This window comes from Alexandromys fortis, unplaced genomic scaffold (genome assembly GCF_014885135.2).
Source record: "Alexandromys fortis isolate MF-2015 unplaced genomic scaffold, M_Fortis_MF-2015_v1.1 scaffold_12, whole genome shotgun sequence".
NCBI classification, from domain to species: Eukaryota; Metazoa; Chordata; class Mammalia; order Rodentia; family Cricetidae; genus Alexandromys; species Alexandromys fortis.
In genome coordinates this window covers 7,983,065-7,999,180 of record NW_026067937.1, presented here as the reverse complement: position 1 = coordinate 7,999,180, position 16,116 = coordinate 7,983,065, and the positions used below count along the sequence as shown (strand labels likewise).

Here is a 16,116-nt window from a genome sequence, read left to right as displayed (position 1 = left end):
ATCAAATTATAGACTCACTGACCTTTATTTATCTCTAGAAACCAATTATGAGTGAGTACATCCCATGTTCATCTTTTTGGGTCTGGGTTACCTCACTCAGGATAGTGTTTTCTATTTCCATCCATTTGCATGCAAAATTCGAGAAGTCATTGTTTTTTTACCACTGAGTAGTATTCTAATGTGTATATATTCCACACTTTCTTCATCCATTCTTCCATTGAAGGACATCTAGGTTGTTTCCAGGTTCTGGCTATTACAAATAATGCTGCTATGAACATAGTTGAACAAATGCCCTTGTCATATGATCGGGCATCTCATGGGTATATTCCCAAGAGTGGCATTGCTGGGTCCAGGGGTAGGTTGATCCCGAATTTCCTGAGAAACCGCCCCACTTGTCTTTCTTAAATTCCTTAACACTCTGAGTGCTTCCCTCCCTGAGTTTCCCCCATCGGTTGTCCGTTCTAGGTAACTGGCCTAACTTCATCCCTCATTCAATCTGCATATAACCCTAGAACTTCATTCAATCTGTATCCACTTAAAAACTTTTTCTTCCCAGGTGCTTTTTTCGGATTCCCCAATTTAAATTCCACCGCCATGTGTACTTTATACCTATCTATTGTAATCACATCTACTGCTTTTCCTTCTCCACACCAACTAGAGTATAATAGCAAGCACTCATTAGTCTTATTAGTGATCTAATGTCTTGCTTCTTATGAACCAAAACTAAACTACTTGCCACTATATCTCAGTATCAAACATACATTGCTTGCTTAGAAGAAGCATCCCATAAGTACTTAAAATAGAGGCTGAGAAGCTGCCAAAGAAGAAAAGTTACCAACAGTCTTATATAGCTGTAAAGCCTCAACAACGATGGTAACCAGCAGGACACCTCAACTATGCAATGGTGGAACTTAGGGGGAACTGACAGTTGCCTAATTGGATCGAACGTCCTCTCAGTTGGTGGAAACTCGGGCCTGACACTGTAAACCCAGCCAGAAGCCCATGTTTAGAGATGTCATCAAGCCTTGAAGAGGATCTACTATCGCGATTTTATAAAAGTAATATAGTTTCCAACCGTCTTCTAAAGGTCCACCCTTACACCCATAGAGCCCTGCAACTCTCACCCCTCATCAAAAAGCCTCTTTATGAAGCAGACAGAAACTATTAGAGATATCACCAACTGACCAAATGCAGAGAATGAGTGACCTTGGGATGCCTAGCCCCCGAATGGGACAACTGTAACATAACCCTGAAACCTAAATCTCGGGGGAATTCAGAAAAGGAGATGGAAAGATTCTAGGTGCCTGTGAGCCAGAACAACCCCTGCATGAGAGCTTCTTCTGGACAGGACAGAGATGATTCTCCCATGCCTCCCAATAACATGACTAACCACACGAGTCCTGCAAAGACCACACCAATCAACACGTTAACAAGGATGGCAGAAAATATCAAAATTCTGTTCCCCACAGATGAGCTACCAGCAGTCAATGGCTGCTGAAGGAGGAAAGTTCTATGTGGTTTTGTTTTAAGGTGGTGGTGGTGGTGGTGGTGGTGGTGGTGGTGTTTTTGTTGTTGTTGCTTCAGGGATGATTGTCCTATATTCTCAGTCTTAAACACATGCAAATAAGGGAAACACTAATTGTACTCAGTAGGTTGTGTGTATCTGTACATGTATATGCATGTGTGTATATAGATATTTATATAAATTTATATGCCTTTATTTTGTTTTATATATAAATAAAAGCTTTTATACATAAAAAACATGTATATTTGTAAAAACAAAAATAAAGATGCAAGAAATTATATATTTGAAGGAGGCAATTGAAATATGTAGGAAACATTAAAGGAGGAAGTGGAATTGAAAATTAAGCAAGTACAGTGTATTCATGTATGAATCCCCAAATAAAATAAAATATGAGACAATATAGCAGCAATACAAATGACACCTGTTATTTTCAAATCTTAAAATTTTATTCCAAATACTTAAACACAAAATTGTGAATAATAACTATAATGCTAATGAGTAAAATATTAAAATATAAAAATAAGTACTGGAACTCGTTTTCTTCCATTTGAAAGCATTTAACATGAAAATACAGGTCCTCAAATCAAATAACACATTGCGTCCTGGTGCCTAAACTTCCCCTAAGGGAGAAGACTAGACTCTTGGAAGACACTAAACAAAATACATCACTATATGTAAGAAAATAAAGTGAAAAACAGTATCACAAAATACCTCTGAAAACTAATAACTTTGAGGTGCTTACATAGATACTTAAAGAAAAAAAGACAAATGAGCAAAAAGTATCAATTTTGGCTTAGGATATCTTATCATAAAAAAAACTAGAACTGTCATACAATATCTAAGGTATACACACATGTAACTAAACATCACATACAAAACAAGTTCAGCTGGCATAGACCTGTCGTCCCAGTTAGGCAGAAACTGGAGTTCGAGGGTTACAAGTTCAAGGTCAACCTGTGGAAACAGCAAGACCTTGTCTCAAAAACTGGTTAAAGAAAGCTAGGAAGACCTCAGAGGTGATACGTTTGCCTAGCCTGTGCAAGTCCCTGGCTCACTGTTAAAGTCCTGCCTCCTAACTGTGTGGACTTTGACATCTATGCGAAATCATATGAAACCCATACTTTCAAATCACCCCTCCCGCAAAAAAAAAACCTGTTTTCATGCATACTTTGTGAAAACAAATTGAAACAAAATTAAATTCCAGTCCACCTGAGAGAGAAAGACATCTTTTCCTGCTGCTCTGGCATCTGTGCGCATGTTTATTAATCCCAAGACACTTCTTAACCTCACACCAACCATTCATCAATTTTCATCAGCTACCATCACCGGTGCCCACAGTGCCCCACAGAAGGCTGGCAGGTAGACCTGTGAAACCAAGCTTCTGAGCAGAAAAATGCCCTGCACTTTTCCAGACCTCCTCTGTGCTTAAAAAAAATCCTCCACTCATTGTGGTGAATTTCCCTGGAGTATGTGTCTGCGTTTGCAATGGGCATTGTTAAAAAATAAAAGTAGAATATTAAATCAGAATCTCTGATTTGCAATCCCCACAATGGGAGTGGGGTGGGGGGTGGGATAGCCATCGGTGGCACTCTACATATTGAAATCCTGTGACCAGGTGTTCCTGAGGTTTATAAGAATGTGATCTGATTAGGAGAGTCGGGAGAAGGTTGTGCTATAAATCATGTCCTCAGTCAAATGCTTCTGAAATTGTCCTACATGCTAGCAAGGAGAATTTAATATTGGAAAGTATTTACAGTGCTGCCAATTGACTAACAGAGCGAACAAGGGAAAAACAGCTACCAACCAGTGCCAGCATGCTCCGGAGAGCAGGATGATGGTGGGAATTTAGCTGTTTATTAGTGCACAGACATCTGTATGGATTAAATAAGATGAAAGGGCTGGTGGTTTGGAAGCCTGGTCATTACCAAACTACAAAACAAAGAGAGTTTTAAAATAATACTTAAGCGTGTATATGTTTTTGACAACTAAATTATGAATGTCTTTGATATGCTCCATATACAAAGCAAAGAAAACTGCTGCATCTTTCAATGGAAAACACTAAATTGAACCCCCTCACATGCACCAAATGTGTGCCATTTAGGATAATGTCACTGATGCACACTTGACAACTAAATTACAAAGCTCTTTGATATACTGTGTATGAAGACTGACAATTATGACCAATAAAATCAAAGGAAGAAAAAAACTAATTAACACTAACATATCATTATGATTCACTAGCATATAAAATCCCATGCCTGCTTTTAAATTGCTAGTGCCTGGCAAATGCTGAACTCCTAAAGACATGAATAGTTTCCAAATAACTGCATCCTCTAGAGGGTTTATGGCTTCCTTAGAGGTTTGGCCCAATTTAGTCTATAAAGGCCCAAGACAAACAATGACTTTAAATTCTGTCCGGAAAGATAAAACTCTCAGGATTATAATCTGTCGGGGTGAGGTGTGGACCCTAATTAAATTCTGATGCTACTGTGTAAACAGTATATATGTAGTGTGAAGAACACAGACTTAAGAGACAAAAGGCTTTGGTTCAAATTCAAAATCAGGTATTCATTATTCCTGTAACTTCAGGAAAACCATTTAACCTCTATTCAATGTTCATCTCTTCACAGAGCTGGAATGAGGAAAACAAGTATAAGAAAAAAATCCAAAAGTGGTAAAAGTAAATCATGTATACATGTTCAGTCCTCTACTCTAGTAAGAGCAGTCTCCACCCAAACTGAACAAACACAGAAAAAAAAAACACTGCCCCGCTACTAAAACCTGGACACACTGATTCTGGGCAGGCTCATAATCAAAAGAATAACACAAAGCAGAAGAGGGGCCTCTATGAAGCCTGCACTTACTCAAATTGAGTAACTCATGTTTCATATAGAGAAAATCGGATTGACATTTTCAACAAGGCATTAAATCTGTTTTTAGGCAGAAAGGAAATATGGATTTAAAAAATTCTGTGACCTTGAGAGTGTATGGGAAAAACATTGAAACTATAAATTATTTTTAATTAAAAAGCAAAAATAAACAACCAGAGTTGGCTATAAATAACTAAGCAAATATGAGTTTATAAAATTTAATGGATAGTTGTAGCTAACAGGTGCATTCTCTAACTTCATTATTGAAAATTTAGGATACCAGGTGACCTCCTAGACACTGAAGGTGACCATAGTGATGTCATTTATACCTAGAAAAAAACCTGACTTTTCTGAAACCTGTCTTGATGTAATTTATTTCTGCATAAATGTACCATAGAAGAGAATGCACTGAGCCCTTGGTAAAGGTCACCATGTCCGACAAATGTGGAGTGTTGTTAGAGAACCCTAAAAGGCTCCTTTGAATCTTGCAAAACAAATCAACAAATATGAAATTTACAAAATAGTCCTACAAAATATGAAATGAAAAAAAATTGCATTACATCTCAATACAAAACAAAATGAATTGAGATGAAAAAAAGGCATGCCCAAGACAAATTCCTTTCCTAGCATGTTCGACTGTTCTTTGACAGCTCTGGCTTTGATTTTCATGACACACAGTGCCATGCACACCCTGGACATCCTTGTCCCCTGCAGTTACCGCTGTTCTCAGTTATTGAGCTTTCAAAGAACTGATTTCTCCTGCTGCTCTGCTGAACTCTCTAAATGGCTCAGGGCAATCATCTCATCGACTATCCATCCCTGACCTGGTGACGGCACCTCTGGCCTGTCACTCCAACCTGCCACCCCTTAGGTGGGAAGACTCACACACTGATGTCACAGGTGCTAGGAGAAGACCTCGATGCAACCCAAAGGAAAACAAATTTTCAGACACCACCTTCTATGTGGTGGTCCTATTTAAAACTCCATTGAATCTTGGGTTTCCAGAGAGTCCTCAATGCCCAAAGAGTCCCCTAAGGTCTCCTTTGAGTTCATGGTAAAGCCAGAGCTTTTTAACGCATTATGAGCATTCATAAACTTCTGGAGGTATTTAGAAGTATACAGCCAGTGGTGTTTAAGGACATCTTCCATCTCATAGCACTTGGACTGCCTGGCATTCATTTTCCGGAAGCGTCTAAACAGTTTATTACCGGATTCATTCCCTTCACTCGCCCATGCCCCAATAGAGCCATCCCTCTCAATAATTTCAGGGACATGTGCCAAGGTTTTGTGAAAATAATTAGTGATTTTGCCCTCGTATCTATATTTGAACTTGGTAGAGAGGAGCTCAGCAAAACGCTGTGAGTTGAAACTGTACTGGCAGAGGGACTCTGGACACTCTTTAGCAGGACATGATGAGCGCCACACGGGTTTCATCTTCAGGTAAAGGTCCATCAGCTCCCTGAGAGCTTCGTGCCTCTCCTCCGAAGGAATTAGCTCACAAACTGCATCTACAGTCTCTTGGGTCATCAGCTTCCGGGCAAAGTTGCCATTCATCCTCATGATTGGTTTTAGGTTCATCCTTTTCCGGAGATGCTTGTCCAGTGTGGCCTGCCATCTCTTCCTTTCCTCTTTAGAGGCATTGGGATTTTTATACACTTCCCCTATCTCCAGCTGGAAAATCTTATAGAATTCAGCCGCATTGCCAATGTCACAGTGGAGCGCATCTATGGAAGGGACTGTCTCGATGAAAGGTTTGGCAGAGACCCCTTTCACCCGGTCCCGGAGTTCTTCCACGGACTCATGATAGGGATTGGACCGCCAAACCTCATAGCGCTCCAGGTTCTCCGCGTGGCTTCTGGTTATGGAGTGGAAGACGAGATTTTGAGAGGCTTCCAGACGAGTGGCATCACAAAGTGTACAGATGTAGACTGAGCCAGAGGCTTCCAGGCCTTCTACTTCCCGGACAAGTTTTTCATCATATCCGGTGCCCCTGAAGATGAACTTGAAAGTCCTGAGGATGCCCCCCATCTCCAGCATTAACTCACTGCTCTTCATGGCCTCCCTTTCAGCAATGAGAGGGCTTAGGATGGCAGTCAGGGTCTCATGGTCAGACTCATCTGCCAGCATAAGACACAACGGCTTGCAACACAGTTCAGAATTGGGCTTGGGTTCCTCAAACACCTTCACATTCTGGGAGCCGTGCTCTATCGTAATTCTCATTATTGTGAATGAAAAACGAACCGCCTTTTCGGGGACCGCAGGCCCACTGCCATGCTTCTCACTCACGTCCCCCATCCCATCACAAGACTCCTTCACCACAACAATGAAGGGACCATTTAGGTAGTCATCAAGATCCTGGGATCTCATTCCTTCCAAGATGTCTTCTTCCATGTCCATCAAAGCAGACACCAACGCAGAATCATAGCGGAACCTCTTTGCGATGGTATCCACTGGATATTCATCCACAGAGGAGGCAAGTCCAGACAGCCCATCAATAATGCCAACATCCGTTCTGGAAGACACATTCTTCAGAGGGGGCTGCCACTCAAAGGGGTGGTAGCCTGGCAGAAGGATTTTCTCAGCATTTCGAAGAGCGTGCAAAGGCTGAAAAATCTGCCTCCCCGTGATGGCTTTCACAGTCCTGTACATCTTGTGGTACTGGCTGCAGCTGAGGAAGGTGTTGACACGTATGGCCAAGCAAACAGCTGGTTGCAGACCAGAGCCCCGCCCCTGCATGATGGCCTCTAGCTCGTCAGCTTGTCTGTGCTCATTCCTGGCCCTCAGTGCCAGCAGGAACAAAGTCAAGCACACAGACTTCACATCTCCGCCTTCTTCTTTGTCGGCAAATTCTTTGACTTGAATCTTGAGTTCCCTCAGCCTATGCTTCTGAGCCCTGCGTGTCAGTGACAAGAGATGTTGCCGAGGCCGGCCCCCTTTATTAATATGCACCAAAGTCTCTTTGGACTCTTTGTGGCTTGAGACATGGTGGTTATACTTTTCCAGACTCACCTCCTCATCACACTCTTGTGCAGGACACTTCACCATCAGAGAATTCAAGACGTTCAGAAAGGACTTCACTGGACTCTCCAGGTCAGTAGGGAAGCACGGATATCGGCAAGAGGGACAATAGCTGCCCATGACTTTGAGACATCGGAGAATGCAAATTCTGCAAAAGACGTGCTTACAGGTGGTCTCCACGGGGTCAGCCAGGATGTGTTCACATATCTGGCAGGAGATGGCTTTCACAAAGGGTGCTGGGAAGTCCACTGCAAGAAGTTTGGTACTCAGATGAATCTTACTGCAGTTGGAGAGCTTCTTCATGACTTCCTTACTGCTGACCCTAGCCTGAACTCTCTTGCGCTGACGGTCCCGTCTCGCTTGGTTGAGCACAGTTTTTAGTTTCTTGCTGAGCTGCACATTGGGCTGATGCCTCTTCCTCTTGAGTCCCCGGTGGTTAGGCAGGCAGATGTCACAGGATGCTGTGTGGGGATGCCACTCCATGGTCGCGTTCCTTGGGAAGTAGACCTCACAGCGGGCACTACTGAACTTCCTGTACATGATGGTCCAACAGTTGTGGCAGAACTCAGTGGGGTGAATCGAGTCAACATCCGCCTTCACATCAATCCGGAAAACTCTGGCAATGAGGACTGGCCAGGAAGTGACTCTCTTTTCCTTCTTTCGGAAAAGGCTTTGGGTTTTGGCATCCACAGGCCCATGGACTGGGTATCTCCGGTTGTGCCCATCGCCATTGAATGGATTCCCACAGATGCGGCAGAAGTGTCTAAGCCTGGTTTGGTGAATTGTTTTGTCTCTTGACTTCCCATCAGCATGGAATTTCTTTGAAAATTTGGGGTGTAGTTTCAGTGCTCGTTGAGTTGGAGCTGAATTCTGACCAGCAGGCTTGTCCGGAACTAAAGGAGACTGCTCTAGGCAAGAGTTCCCCTCTGAGGGACCCTTCTCCTTTTGGGCTTCTTCGGGTGCCTTTTCGAAGGATCTCACCCTGAATAGCTTAAATTTCCACTCAGAAAATTTCATGTGTGGGTGCTGAATTTCATCAGGAGCAGGACTGAGCCTCAGAGTGGGGGGCAAGGAGACAGCCATGTCAGCTAAGCTTCCTAAGAATGGTGAAGAAAAATAAGTCAAATTAAGAAAAATATCAATATCTGATTGCAGTATCTTGAAAATAATTGAGATTGATACATTCAAATTTTCATTCATTAATTCTTTCCAAAAGATATTTACTAAATCTCCTGCTGATAATATAACCAAGAACAGTCAATTCCTTTTCTAACAGTATTTGGGGCCACTTATACTATAATATACAAATGATTTTAAATGCTGTGTATATGTAAAATTTAACTCCCTTACCACAAAAACCTTATTTTTGATGACAATATTATTGAGTGATTGATCTTATTTTCCAATATCCCTGGTTATCATTAGGTGCTCAGTAGTTGTTGTGAGTAAATGCAATAATCAACTGGATACTAAACCAGAGAAAAGTAATATTTTCTACTTTTATATTATTTATATTAGCCTCATTACACTAACTGGACAATATATTTCCAGGTTTTTAAAACATTCTTCTGGGAGATTGGGTGTTGATTTCTTCCAAACAGTCATAAGGAGATGGTAAAGCTACAAACCCAGAGAAACTAATTACTCACTACTTGAAAGGATGAAGTGAATTTTGAGCTTTCTGGGTGCAAACTAATAAGTATCATGGATAGCAATTATGCTTATTTAATTAGTGAATGCTATTGTAAATTAGAAGGCTGAGTCTACATTAGAAACAAAATCACAAAGCTCTTTAAACCTGCAACAAACCATAGTGTGAGTCTAAGATGAAAACTTCAAGTAGTTTCAGTAATCTCACACCGCTCATCCTGAAAGTCACTGCAAACCGAAGGTCATTAGCACAACAGTATTAATAAGTAGAGATACAAGAAACAACAGAGGGCGAAAATGATGTGGTTGCGTTATAATCTCAAAAAGTAAAAGAAATATTTTTTTAAAAAATTACAGATGAAATGAAATGTTTCCTAATGATATTCTGTTGCACTCAAAGACTGTTGCCTAGCCCAGTTGTCATCAGAGAGGCTTCATCCAGAAACTGAAGGAAACAGATGCAGAGACCCACAGCTAAACAGAACTCAGGGAATCTTGGGGAGGAGGGGGAGGAATGATTGTGGGAACTACAGGGGCCAAGGACACCACAAGAAAATCACAGAATCAGCTAACCTGTCCTCATAGCTAGAGCGCTTGCATGGGACTGACCCAGGCCCTCTGCACATGTTACCATTGCATAGCTTGGTCTTCTTGTGGGACTCCTAACAGTGGGAGCAGAGGCTCCCTCTGACTCTGCTGCCTGCTTTTGGCATCCTTTCCTCTAGCTTGCCTCATCCAGCTTAATAGGAGAGGAAGTGCTTAGTCTTGCTGTAACTTTTTATACCATGAATGGCTGATATACACAGGAGGCCTGCCCTTTTCTGAAGAGAAAGGAGGAGGAGTAGATGAGAATGAGGAAGAGGGGAGGTTGTAGGGAGGTGCTGGGAGGAGAGGATGGAGGGAGAGAAAACTGATTGAACTGGAAATTATTAATTAACTAAGTAATTAAAATGCAAACAAGCATTATGGTGCATGTCTTTGATGCCAGCACTAAAAGAGTGGAACAGAAGAATCAAGACAAGTTTGAGATCAGCCTTGTCAACCCGAAAGAGCTCTAGGCCACCCTGAGATACAAAATGAGACACCGTTTCAAGTAATAAAAATAGTAAAGGCAATAATAAACAAAATAATATGCCAATTGTAGTATTAATATTAGTCGCAAGATAGAAGAAAAACAATTGATGCCGTCTGAGTACTCTCTCAACCTAAATTAGACCAAACTGCCTAAGGACAATTAAGTCCTTAGTTCATAATATACCCTCCCATCCATGCTCCCCAAGTGTGTCTGGCTTAACTCTTTGACCTACAACCTATGTCTCGAAACCCATCCTCCCCCCAACAGATTAACCATCTCAACAAATTTTAGGCACATTGGAAGACAATTCCTCAAATAATACATTTTGACTGGTAGTGGAACTTGGCAAGGGACATAATGGTGGTAGAGACTAGCCAGGGATGCTGCTAGCAACATTGCTTGTGAATTCTTCCCTTTAAGCTGACACACTTTGTTCCCTGTCTAAGCGCATTACACATGAGAGTTGTTGGTATTTTTTCTCATTAAAATTAAAGGCAAATTTTTAAGACTTGATTGAAAGTGAAACACAGTTTGGCTGTTCCTCATGCGGGACTATGGGAGCTAAACAGTTCTAAAAACATTTCAAAGGTCTCAAGAACCCCAAAGGTATTTGAAGTACAGCCAAACAAAGTCCTCAACGCTACTTTCTGATCAATTATGTTTCTTCATTCTTTCTTGTAACAAATGCTAGGCCAGTCTCTGTGTTCCTTGCCTTTGGCTTGAACCAAATGTCATTTTCACCACATTAAATACTGACCTTTCACGTTCAGTAAGTCAACTTCCCGTAACTCCCCCTAGCCTGAAATACTGACCAAACCCACCAACACATCTGCTGAAATGTTTCTATGGAGTAATGTAATGACTAGCTACTGCCATTCAACTCAATGTATTTACTAGGTTCTTTTACAGCACAAATCATAAAAGTTTATCTAAACTTCAAAGCAGGGGTGGAAAGCATGTGATAATGCTTTAAGGTGATATTCAGAAAGATGTTCAGGGGGAGTTTCTTTGGAGGTTACACATTTTATGAGGTTGAGAGACTATAGAACTTTTCTTCCTTTTTTTATTAATTTTTTTATTAAAAATTTCCGCCTCCTCCCCTCCTCCTCTTTCCCTCCCTCTCCCCCATCCCCTCCCCCTCCCTCACCAGTCCAAAGAGCTGTCAGGGTTCCCTGCCCTGTGGGCAGTCCAAGCTCCTCCCCACTCCATCCAGGTCTAGGAAGGTGAGCATCCAAACCAACTAGGCTCCCACTATAGAACTTTTAAAAATATGATTTAGTAAGTCCTTGTAATCGCTCCAGTTATCAAAGACAAAAATTATTGGCATCATTTAGTTTTAGTGAAAGCATGGAGAAATTAAGATACCTTCATATGGCCTAGAGAGAAGTACAAATGTAAATTATCCTAAGAAGTCTAGTGACACTTTCATTATGCCTTTTAAACGTTAAGGTGTGTTGTCTTTCATGCATTCAATTTCCTTTGGAGAAGATATTCTATAGTTAACCTGTTGAAATACTTCCAGAAGTATATAATGACATTTATATAAAGCTGAGGGAGATTTATTTAAAAAGTAACTAACTACTTTGAAAAACAGAAAGTAATATAGATAATCACCAAAGGGGCATTATTAAATAAACTGTGGCCTAAACATAGACTAGAAACTACATTGTGTAAACATTGCGCAATGAATAATTTCGATACACGGAAGTAAACAAAAGATGTTCCTGTGCAAAAAGAGAAGAAACAATAATAGAAAGTATGGCAGGATCCTGTCTATGAATATACATTCATGTTTTATACACATTGAAAATACAGGAACTTTAGAATCTTATGCACTAAAATCTCAACAGTACATAAGCACTAGAAAAGAGAATTGGAGCTAAGAAAAGGTCTCTCGATTTCATTATTTTTTATTTGAAGTGTCCACATAACACATGTATTTTTTAGTTTTATCACCAGTTCAGTTCAAACAAACCTTTTTCAAGAGTAGACTTGTATGCATTCATGATATTTTGTATTCTTTCTTTTTAATTTTTCTCCAAAAAAGACCTGACTACGTCTTAAATCTGGCCAGCATTTTTATTCTTGTTTGTTTGTTTTCTGTTAAACATGTCTCAAGGGGACTAAAATTCAACCTGTAGGAACCTGAAGCTAGGACTGTGAAGGCTGATTTTTGTACTCGTGATTTGAAATCCGTCAAATGCTCATTGTCTTCTCCTACAGCAAAATGTCTGAGAGTAGCCACCTCAGGGTCTCAAAGGCTGAGGGCCTTATGCTGTCTCAGCTCTATTCCAGTCAGCACTGTCACCTGAGGACTGGCAGCGTCTGCCACCAAAGCTGTGACAGTCCCACCCTCCACAGGTCACTGACTCTGTGAACCCAGCCTGGAGTGGAGGAGGTGAGGCAAAGCTGTGGCTCGTAGTGAGTAACCATTAGTAACGCTGGGTGTCCGGAAAGCCCAGCAGCAGCTCGTTTCTAGCTCAGCCCTGACACATGTGTTCCCCTGCTTGGCTCACCATCTCCTGGCAACAGCTACAGCATCATTGCTGACTGGCAAGTGAACCCCAGAGACCTACCTGTCTTCTTCTCCCTGGTACTGGGATTACAAGAATGGGACATCACACCCAGCTGTTTTACGAAGGTTGGGGGATCCGGCGTGGATCCTCATGCACATTATCAACTGAACTATCTCCCCAGCCCCAATCACACAATTCTGTGTCCAAGTGTGATCTTTTTTTTTTTTTGCCGCACCTTTTCTACTTTGTTCTCTTCTCAGTTACTACTCCTAATTATCTGCCACACAACGTGCACCAAAATATTTCTAGCATCTACAGAAAAGCCAGAAAATTCTTGCCCTTCTTCTGGAGGACCCTCTCATTGAACTACTTTAGAAAGAGACACACAGCTACAATTCTTTGTTGCATATCCCAAAAGCATCACCTCAGAGTAAGGCCTCTTCCATGACAATTCTCAAAATTAATATGAGTCAGAATCACCACAGCGATTGTTTCCCAAAGCCTGCCAATCAGTAGCTTGCAGAGAGCCTGCCTATTTATCTAGGTGGAGACCAGAGACTGCATTTTTAGACATTGCAATGGTCCTGATGGAGTGGCATACAGGTCACATTTTCAGAAACACTGGGCTTCTCAGGTGAGGAAATGTCAGGCCACACTGGCAAAACCTGAGATATTGCATATCTCCTTCCAGCCTGGAATTCATTTCTCCTGATTATTTTTTTCTTGCCTGAGCTAAGAGGGCATTCGTTCATCTCTCCTTTGCAGTCATGCAAGCAGCTCTCCTTAAGCCCTCCTCTGCCAGTAACATTCGTTTCTATCAACTCAGATGTGTTCCATCTGCTCCATAAGCCTGCCGTGTCTCTCAACTTGGCCTCTTATCCCTTTTCTGATTTTCCTTCATTCCAAACAAAATAGGATCAATGCCAGCTTTCCTCCTTCCCTCCCTTCACTGCCTGCAAGGGAAACCGCTCTCTTGGTTCTGATTAGAAACACACACAAAAATATAATAAATAATTTGACTCAAGGCATAAGAAATACAAGAGTTACCTTGCTCCTCCACAGGCCTCCTGGTCAGAATGTTGGGATGTCTGTAGTTTAGATGTTATTATTCGATACCACAGAGATAGCAATATGCGCTGTCTACTCCCTCCTTGCTCTCTAGTCCCTTCGTACATAGGGCAGCATTATTTATCAGTCCCCACTGTCCTTCCCACCCTCCCCCAACACAGAGGGCTAACCACAGATGATGGGAGCCAATCACAGGCCACCCCCCTCCAGCTCCAGCTGGCACCTGGCTCCTCAGGAAGCTTAGCTGCAGGACCCAAATGAAAAAACATTCAGGGTGTCTTCTGGAGAGCTGGCTATCAGTTTACTGCTTGAGAATGCCTGGGGTAGACATGATCTTGCAACTCTGAGCTCTGGTTTCTACCTGGGTTCTAAAGCTCCATGCTTCAATTCCTGACTCCCAAAGTCAATAGCAGTGAGAGTTCCTATAGGAAAATTATTGGGATGGTACCTGGTTCTTAGTAAATGTCTATCAAACATTAACAAAGCTATGAATTTTTATTTATTACTTATTATAAACAGCCCCAAGACACTTCCATCTGGTCAAGTCTTTTGTCAGGAAACTTGATACAAGAAAACCAATTTTAAACATGACTATAGAGAACAAGAGCCCTGGATGTAAATGGCTCAAGGCCTTAGATTCCTTACTTAAATGCTGTAGGTTTAAATCTGGTCACCCACAGCACAAGGTTGGTGTTATTAGATCTCTGAATGCTTTCTGCATACTTAATTCTCACAACAGTCCTATGCATCTGATAGTATCAGCTCCAGAGAAAGGTTGCAAACAATAGAAAAGCTGGCCCATGGCCACTCAGCTACTAGATGTTGAAGGTGGGTTGGAGTTGTGCAGCCCTCTCCACGTGTCTCTGTCTCTGTGTGTGGTTTCTACATGTTTGTGTATAACCACATGTGCAGGTGCATGTGCACCTGGATGCAGTGTGCGCAGAGAGGCCAGAGGCCAACATCATTGTGGTGCACTGCTTCATTGCTCACTGCCTTATTGTTTGGAGCAAAGTTTCTTGTTGAACCTGAGGCTCAACAATCCCAGTACATGGGCTGTCGAGCAAATCCCAGGGATCCTCCTGTCTCCATCTCCCCAGTACTGGGATTACTGACAATGCATCACTGTCCCTAGCTTTTATAGATGCTCTCTGAGAATCAAACTCAGGTCCTCTATTCATGCACTGGGGACAAGAGAGAAGAACCGCCGGGTGACACACGTGGAAGCAGGTACCTTCCATTCATGCCACACTCTGCAAAACGCTGCATCCCGACTGGGATCGCAGGAAGGAAAAGAGTAAGTTGGGTATTCATGCTTCATCTTGAAGGAAAGAGAAAAATAATATTGCCTCACAGATCTGGAGCAAACCAGAAATACCAACTATCCCAAAGTCGGACTTCAGTTCGCTATGAACATTGGACATCAAATGATACTAAGGTGGCTGAGCCATCCTTGCTGGCCCTGGATTCCCCTTGGCTTTGTATCAAAAGTCTAAGGCAAATAAAACCAGTCTCACCATCTGGCTCCAACCCAGAGTTGGAATAATGCTCTGGACTTAAATATTTTTAAGTCCAGTCCTTTTCAGCTTTTCTTAGAAAATGAGAGTTAGCAAAAATTATGTACCAAATTGTTTAGGATAAGGGCATGAGAATCAGACCCAATAACTAATTAACAGTGTTCCTTCTCTCTCTCTCTCTCTCTCTCTCTCTCTCTCTCTCTCTCTCTCTCTCTCTCTCTTTCTCTCTCTCTCTCATATGTGATATGATGATATATATGTATGTATATATATTTCTGTTTACTTTTATCGGTCCTGTAACACTTTATAAACAGAAAAATTAAGAAGTATTACAAAATTAACCCTAATTAATTAATAAAATAGAAAAATATTGGGTACATACAAAAAATAACCTTAAAATGGTTTAGTCCTACAACAGTTTAGATATCTTTTTACCAAATTCTTCAAAGTCAAGGGCACTAATCCTCCCCCCTTTTTGCCCAGCAGCCTCTTCCTTACCACCTACATCGCAATCACATTGGTATTTGTTGCCTACTGAGAGCTGAGACCACTTTTGAGGCAAATGGAAAAACAAGCTAAGCAGAGGACCGGGGTCCTTTCCCTAGCGACTAAACTTCTATTCGCTATCCTTTCAAGTATTTTCAATGAAATAAGCCCCACCTGGAGCAAGCCTTGACTTTCATCATAAAATTGCAAAGTCAGAGCTACATAAGAGTCTGTGTTATTCCAAGTAAATTAAAAATGGAACATGCTGACAGGTGTTGGCCAAATTTTGCAGAAGGCAAAAACTAAAAAAGATGAACTAGCATCTTGACAACGTGATGCCAGACTCCAGCCTGCAGCATAGCCCTCTAGCTGATGGATTATCTATAGAGAACAC

The 16,116-nt window shown here is 41.6% G+C and overlaps 1 protein-coding gene across 1 annotated transcript; it reads right to left on the bottom strand.

Annotated features, from left to right (window-relative positions):
- Nucleotides 1–5,370: 5,370 nt before the first annotated feature.
- Rag1 (recombination activating 1) lies at nt 5,371–8,496 on the bottom strand. Its single transcript, XM_050147173.1, has one exon. The coding sequence runs from the start codon at nt 8,494–8,496 to the stop codon at nt 5,371–5,373; it is 3,126 nt and encodes a 1,041-aa protein (XP_050003130.1).
- Nucleotides 8,497–16,116: the final 7,620 nt, after the last annotated feature.

Excerpts from the sequence above, each read along its gene's own strand:
- Rag1 (XM_050147173.1), bottom strand. The coding sequence starts at position 8,496 with ATGGCTGTCTCCTTGCCCCCCACTCTGAGGCTCAGTCCTGCTCCTGAT.